General features: G+C 41.3%; 1 protein-coding gene across 1 annotated transcript in view; it reads right to left on the reverse strand.

The window, feature by feature from the left end:
* SCLT1 (sodium channel and clathrin linker 1) overlaps window positions 1-8,485 on the reverse strand; it is a 143,433-nt gene that overhangs the window by 51,406 nt on the left and 83,542 nt on the right. The window contains exon 12 of the mRNA XM_019522092.1: window positions 4,247-4,345. Coding sequence (XP_019377637.1) covers window positions 4,247-4,345 — 99 coding nt within the window. The remainder of the gene's footprint in view (window positions 1-4,246; window positions 4,346-8,485) is intronic.

The raw sequence follows: 8,485 nt of genomic DNA on the forward strand, positions 1-8,485 counted from the left end.
GGATCGGAAATACTCTGTTCACCAGGGCGCCTCTTGGGGTAACAAGGAACAATGGTCACAAACTGACAGAGAGCAGATTTAGGCTAGATATCAGGAAAATCTTCTTCATGGTAAGGGTGGCCAAAATTTGGAATGGGCTTCCAAGGGAGGTGGTGCTCTCCCCTACCCTGGAGGTCTTTTAAGGGAAGGCTGGATAGGCATCTGGCTGGGGTCATCTGACCCCAGCACTCGTTCCTGCCAAGGCACGGAGCCGGACTTGATGATCTGTTGAGGTCCCTTCTGACCCCAACATCTATGAATCTATGAATAACCTGCAGGGGCAAGACTAAGTGAGGCTTCTTCCCTGCAGCCAGAGTAACTGAGCCTAAAGAACTAACCAGTGCTAGCTGAGCCCTAGCCCCTTCCCTCTGACTGGTTTCATGTCTGCTCTTAAAGAACCTCTTCAGCACCAGAGCTTGGCTGCACAATGTAATGGTTGCCAGTCCTTATGCAGCTCTTGTCCTGGTAACTCCTCTGTGCCCTCAATGCCTGATTAACCCTCTGGTTCAGTGTTTGGACTTCTCTTTGACCTTGGTTTCCTTCCTGATCTCTGATCCCTAGTTAATCCTCTGGTTTGGTTTCAGACTCTGGGCCTCAGTTTAGAACTTGGGTTGGTCTTGATTGTTCCCAGTCCCTGGTTCATCCCAGCAACCCTGCTTGTCCTCACTCCCGCTCTACCCACTAGGCCAATACCCTTGTGAACTGTGACAACATTATCTTCCATATTTCTTTAAACTTCTTGTTTTTCCCCCAAATCTCTAGTTTCCAGTGCTAACAAATCTAGTATGTTATTTAATTTTTTTCTTTATCTCCAATTTCCTTAGCAGACAACTCTTCCTCACAACAGTTCTTCAGTTCAGCGACCATTTGTCACTGAAATGCTTTCTTTTCTACAGCATGCATGTGCATACAACACACTTTTCATGGAATAAGCAGCAAGACTAGATGTGTTCATGCAATTTGAAGGGGAAAAAATATAACATTTTTTCAGTATTCATGAAAAAATACTTTTAAAAATTTTTTGGGGGGGAAATGTTTCACAAACAAAAAACCTGAAATTTTAATATAGCTTTTACTTCCAAAGATGCATGCTAATTCACCAAGGTAAAATGTGCCCTAATCCTATATTATGTAAAACGACAAAAAATGTTTTAATATGTATGCAAGACAGCTCTTTAGCTCTGAGCAGTAACTCAGTGTTGCAACCAGATGAAGTGCTGATGGTCCTACTATTTCAGTGCTGGGTTTTAGAACTAGCACTTGCCATCTACCTTCTACCTGCATTGCAAATGCAGTATTTCAGATTTCTATGAGGCACAGCAGTTTTTCGTGCCTGCTACTAGCAGCTAACCAAAAGAGATCAGAGATCACTTTTAGCCCTATTTCTCTACTTAAAAACTGTTTTGAAAGCCTGATGTGTCACTGCAATCTTTGGATACAAGAAAGTAGTAGGGAAAGGAGATTTGGAAGGAGAAAAGAACCTGGCATTCTTGCACAGAGACTTATCCTGAATCAGGGACAGAGACTGAACTGAGACAAAGCTTCAAAGCAATGGATCAGAATATGGACTTTTTGTCATGTCATTGGCAACTTTCAGATTAGATGATTTAAGTCTATTGCCATCTACAGTAACACATGCATTTCTTAGAGGGAAATCAAGGTTGTGAAGCCTATATTCTCTGATAAACTCTGTTTTAAGGTAACCACATTTGAAATGGGAACAACAGCTGTTGAGCACCCTCAAAGAAAAGGAGTGTCATTACAGATAAAGCAGAATTGGGAAATAATCATTTCCACCTCTTTTTATAGGTGGTAATAGATATAATTGCTCAACTGCTCACAAATGTCAAAAGGGGACTAGCATGAGTTAGTGCAAAGACCAGTTAAAATCTAAGATGGTAAAGATTGATTAAAGTCAGTTTATGAACAGTTCTGCACCTCATTTTACAAGTACAAGTTCCAGGATTGTGGCCTTTTGGTTTTAGCCCTTTTTAGTGAAATCTAGTTGTATATAGAGCAAACTTTTAAAGTAATGCCATGGAGATGCAATAACTGGTACAGGAACTTTCATCAGAACTTGTAGCTTACCCTGTGCACGCAATAGGCATTCCGCAGGGAACTCAAAATGCCCCATATTCTTAAATTAATCATAGCTCCTTGTGTTGATCTCAGTAAAACAGCAGGTCTGAGGTAGTAACAGCCAAAAGAATTACTGAAGAGAATCTGACTCCATTTTAAGAGTCCATGTACGGGCTTTTTCCTACAACAGTGCCTACACAGACTGCAACACTTTGGGTCCCTGGGACATTTGTAAGAATCCTTCATGCGTTATAAGAGCACTGTTATGCTCTGTCTTTGCCATCTAGACATCCTTGTAGTAGCTACAGTATTAAAACACTTGCAACAAGACTGTTATCATCGATCATGTACAATCAATTTTGGGGGCTGTAAGAAACACATGGGAAAACATACCTATGTATTATCTTGCAGAACATCTCCGTAACATGAAAGAGTTTAGAACAATATTTATGTATTTAAATCAACATAAGTTTTTATCTTGTCAACTTATTAGCATGAACTAGCCCTTTTAACTTTATAACCTCTAACAAAGTAGTAACTATCTGCCAAAAATGATGCAATTAATGTTCTGCCCAACATTTATGCAAGACAACAAAATACACTTTTACTTCAATTAGAAACATCCTAGGCTATTGTTTGGATAATTTTTACATTTGTAAATTCTAAATTTTCTGAAATTAAAATCTGTTTACATGCTGTTTTATGTTTGTCAATGATTACATTTGATTAAGTCCTGTCAGTATTTAGAAAGAGAAAAATCAATTGCTGTGGCAAGGATATTTATACTTTACATACTTAGTAAGATTAGGATCAGCACCTTGAACTTCATAAACACACAAGCAAAATGCAGGACCAGAGACCAGCAATCACTTTCATGTCTGAGTTTATTACTTAAAGTATATTACATGCTTTAATAAAACATCGGTTCAGGGTTATAAATGGGTCATCAGGGTTCCACACTGGCCAATCCACTTGAGGAATGTGAGCTTTATTAATTTTTTGTTCACTGGTGGAACCATTATGATTAAAGTGAAGAAAATATGAGTATGGTTCCACTAGAAAAAGCAAATATCTTTCATTTGTATTATGCCACATTCCTGGTATTCATGATACAATATTAGCAGCAGACCATTTACTGTTATATATACACACACATCAGACATTTTAAATGGCAAAGGCAGACATGGCAGTTGAAAATGATCCAAGATACTGTGACTTGCCTACTGCCCAATTTTATATTCCATCTGAAGAAACATTCACAATCTTCCTTCAAGTCACTGCAAGACCCATCATTTAGATAAACACATACCAGCAACACAACTACAGAATGACCTGGAACCACCAAATAGTGAACTGAGGAAGTAGGCTAAAACTCTTAATTTTCACTCAGCCATTTGGTGCACTGGAAGTGTGATTCTGTTTAAGTTATGGTAGATAGCAAGAATTATGGCATTGTGTACTTAAAATACGGTATCAGTGCTTTTTGACATACTATATATATGATATACATGATAAACACTTACGAAACTGTAAATGCTTTTATAGGTCTTGTACACATTTCTTTTAAAATCATTTAAGTAGATAACTTATTTAAAGTTTGGACTGAAAACCACTAGTTTGCCATATGACATTTCAAAAAGGAGCCTCATTTAGTTTCTAGTTGAAGATACTGCTTGTCGGTATGCTTACTTTCTTAAAGCAGCTAGAATCAAATACTGTTAAATATCATCAAATGCGAAGTAAAACATAAACCCAAACCTAGATACAAAGCTTTTAATAATAAGTACTAAGACAAAACAAGGGCAGAGTTTATAAACTTTTTCACAGAAAGAATATCTGGAAAAATGGCTTCTGATCAGTTTCTTATTAGATATAGAAAACAAGTGGCATGATCAATATGCCTCTAGAATTGTTTTTGTTTTTCAATTTCTTCTGTGAGCAACTATCCATATGCATATTCCAGTATATGTGACACAAAGTATATGGAAGAGCAGACTTGAACCAATGGAAGATATCCTCAAATAGTCTAAGTCATTTACTTTTTCTTCTACGTATTGAAAATCTTCAGAATAAACTCTAAAGCAAGCACTGGAAATTACGCAGAATATTTTACTATAAGATAACTTACTTCCTTTCTAGTTCTGGCAGCAGCATCTTGTACAAGTTGAGAAACTGCTTCTTTCATATTTTCTATTTCCTCTTCTTTTTGCTTCTCTCCAAGCAAGGCCTACAGGAAACAACAATCTGAAACACTGTAATATTAACAATCTGTAATACTGTTAATGCTAAAAAATGCCATTTATTAAAAAAAAATCAGTTATGATAATCTCATTTCTAGTAAAGAGAAAATGAATGTGATGGAATGCTGAATGGCATGAGAATTACTGTTCCATACAAAATTTTCGTACATATATAAGATATTTAATTTTCTAGACTAAGTGAACTTAGGCACATCAGGAAATACATATACTTGAACATCAAGTGTATGTCTGTGAGTCAATATAGTGCACTAGATTGATGTCTAAGGGTGCTGTAGCCTGTACTCACTTGGAAACAGATCTTCGGACAATTGCTGACATCTTTACTGAAGCATACAATAAAATGGGACTGACAATTAACATTCAGAAGACTAAGGTCCTCCATCAACAAGCTCTTAGGGCACCTATACACATGCAGAGAAGCTGCTCCAATGCATTGTAATTACATGTCAGAGCAGATTCGATTAAATCGAGCAGCAGACTCCAGCATCATGTGTGATCACATCCCCATGCTGAAAATCGTGGCGGGTGTGCTTTAAAATAAAGCTGGTTCAACAAGCATTAGTTAAAGTGCCCCTAGTGCCATTTTTCAGCATAGGAATGCTGTGGCAGGGCACCTGCCACTTTAAGGGCAGAAAACAGGAAGAAGCCAGGTGCCTGATGAGGGCAGCCATTTTGGACCCAGGCATATAAACTGGGTTGCAGTTTGCTGCAGGAGGAAACATCAGGCTGAGAGGCTGCACCAGCCATAGTCAGGAGGTAAGGGCAGAGACTATGGGGTGGAGGTGACCCCTTGTCCTGGGTAAGACACAAAACTGCACCCTGCTGGGGAAGGGTGGTCTGGTGGGGCTCCTAGTGGCGTGACAGCCCCCAGGAAATGCAAGGCCAGTTACCTCCCTGGTGAAAGGTAGGTTGGGGTGCTTTATAACTTCAGCCCCACATCTCTGGTGGTGTTCTAACGAGCAGGGAGAGCCCAGGGCTTAAGGAGCCCTGAGGCAGAGCTCAGGCCGGAGGAGGAACCTGGAGCTGCTCCCAGGCAGCAGGTGAAAGCCTGGGGGGGTGTGAGAGGGGCCATGAACACAGCAGCCCTGTGAGTGGGGATGAGTGAGGAGGCCCACTGGGGGCATAGTGCCCCAGTGAGGGGCTAGGAGCAAAATAGGCCTATAGTTGTAGAATCGCTCAGTCAATGCTCAGGTGAGGGTAGCAGGAGACACCCAACATATTGTGCTGGGGCTGACACAGGCAAGGAGAGCCTGCCTCACCCAGCTTTGGACTTAGCTCTCCTTGCCTGTGTCAGGGCAGGATGAGTGTGGCCCTGAGAGAGGGCAGTGTGAAAGAGGCTGGGTGAGAGCCAACAAAGTAAATGGGACCCTGGTGAGAGAGGGGTGGCATGTGAAGAGAGAAGAGCTACAACTGTGTTCCTAGTTTGCTTTAACCATAGGCCTGGAGAAGTAACACCAGAGTAACATCTGCAAGGCATGGGACCCCTGGAGGGGAGGTCAGAGCAGGTATTAGGCCCTTGTCAGCAGGATGAAAAATGGGTAGCCTCCTGCGTTAGTAACAACTCTCATATTTTTCCATCAAGGCATGGCAGGTGAGCAAAGCAAGTGGTTACCCGAGAAGCAGGGTAGCTGGTGGAGCCTGATGAGGAGGCCGCCCTGTTACAGATGCTGATACATATGCATTGATACACAGACACTTTACTCAGAAAGGCTCTCGAAGCCAGTCTAATTAAAGCACCCCTCCTCTTCCCTCTCCGCCTCCTGTTAGCATGTCTATAAAGACCCTTAATGAGCAGTCCCAAGCTCTTCTAATTCAGATTCACAGTGAGACTGGAAAACGCTGAGTATTTCTGGTATTTTGGAAACCTTCTCTCGCAGAAGGCTGACATTGATGAGGAAATCCAAATGCAACCTTTAGACACCTGAGGAAATGGGCATTTAAATTTTGTGACATCAGACCAACTTGGAAGAACGCAATATCAACTTGTGGGAGACTATTGCCTGGGACCACCCCAAATGGAGGAAGAGTATGCTGCAAGGACCTCAGTACTCTGAAGTCTAATGGCGACATGGGAGGAAAGTGACATACAGAACTCTTGAGAGGAGGAGTTGTGAAGGAGTCTCTGAAATAGGACCGTGTGAAACACAGAACATGCGTTGAAGAAGGGGGCAAAGGAAAGGAGGATGGAGAAATCTAAGAACTCATTACTATGTACAATAAACAGCTTATAACAGCTACAAAATGAGCAATATCTGAGTCAGTCTCTGATCATTCTGCTTAGTTATTTTCTGTTTTCATTTATTTCAATCATTGTACTTCATTTCCTGTTACTATCATTTTTTAAATTCTTCAGGCCTTTTGTGGATCTCACTTTTGTAAGCCCCAATTTCTCCAAGAAGAGATGCTACCTCATGCCTTAAAAATCTGTTACTTTCCCAGGAGACACACGTTTTACATCATCCTGATGGATGGAAGCTCACTGTTCCAAATAATTTTTTTTAAGGAGTAGTGTTCAAAACCAGAAATATGAAAGTGTATATGTTATTCTTTACATTTTGGTTCTTTGTTCTGTTTAATTCATAAAGCTCAGAACAATGAATCTCTCTCTCTCTCAAGATTATCAATTAGCTGTATTTTACTATTTCATTTTATTCTCACAATAGGAATATACTCATCTGCTACTTTCAAGAATGCCAGATGTTTTACCTCTATACCTGTTCAATTAGTGTTTCAAATCTGTACTGCAACTACAGTAATTTTACCAAGCCATTTATTTCTGGCATAATGCTTTGCAGAATATTTGACTGTGGATAGCACTGAATGGTCTGCTGAACTCGATAAAAAGATGTATACTGCAATAGCTCAGATATAGGAATCTCAACATTTTCTTAAACTCTGTACCTTTATGCATGCCATCAAAATGAGATTTTACTCTTTGGTGACACTTTCTGAATTAAACCAGAAAAGAATAATATGTTTTCCTTTCTAATGACTTTGGAAAAAAGTTTTTCATTTTTTCTTTTCACTCTGCTTCTCGCATTGGTTTTCCCTCTTCCAGGCTCTAAAGGCCAAGTTATAGGGGTCAGATCTTGCTTATCAGGAAATGAGGACTGACAACTCCAAAGACAATCAGGAACAGCTGCAGGAAAGTAGCTTGTGGCTATTCATCCTCCAGAAGAATAGAAACTAGATAGGCCAGGGAACTGCAAACAATAGGAGTAGAGAATATTCCAGATGTTGGCGGATATAGGAGGAGATACTGGTATAGCCACTATCCCTTTCCTTGCACCCTCTAATACAGTGACTCTGAACCAGGATGCCAGGACATTCTGAGGTGCTGTGTGATCTTCTGAAGGGTGCCTGTGAGGTGCAAGGAGATAAATACTAGCTCAGGCTCAATCCTGCCTTGTCACATTGCCTGAACCCCCTGCAAGAAGGTAAGTACTGAAATAAACTACCTAATTTTTATATGCTTCTTCTGGTTAGAAGAGCCTATTTGAGGTATAGGTAATGTGTTCCATAAATGTTAACTATCTAGACTTCATTTGCTGATTTTTACAAACTAGTGTCTTGCCAGCAAACATACTTCAAACTACTAGCAGTTTCCTGAATGCCTGGTTTTCAGAAAATGGGACCTCTGATATAACTGGCCTACTCCTGTCGGACAGTTTGATTAATAGAATCATACAGTTTAGTAGGGATGCACTGATAAAGATTTTCTGGGCTGATACTGATTTTGATTATTGACCAACCATATCAGCCGATACCAATCCAATTGCTGATATGCAGCCCGGCAGCTTGGAGAAAAGCATCTGGCTGGTAAGGCTGTTGGGGGGGGAAGGGGAATGGGGGTGCAGATCAAGGACCCCATGGTGAGGGAGAGGGTGGGGATGAGGCTGGGGCAGCCAGTGTGGGGTGGGACGTAGGACAGAGCCACAGGCAGCTTGTCCATGGGGTACGCAGGGGGGGCTCCCACTGCTGCGTGCACCCTGGGGGAGGTATGGAGGGCACGTGCCCCCAGGTTCTGTGTGTGGGGCAAGGGTGAGTGGCCACTGCAGGCTGGGGGCTGTGCTGGGCCCCTCCTGGCATGGGAGCTGAGCTGGGCC

The sequence above is a fragment of the Gavialis gangeticus genome, unplaced genomic scaffold (genome assembly GCF_001723915.1).
Source record: "Gavialis gangeticus isolate Ggan-Ray unplaced genomic scaffold, GavGan_comp1, whole genome shotgun sequence".
In the NCBI taxonomy this organism is placed as follows: Eukaryota; Metazoa; Chordata; order Crocodylia; family Gavialidae; genus Gavialis; species Gavialis gangeticus.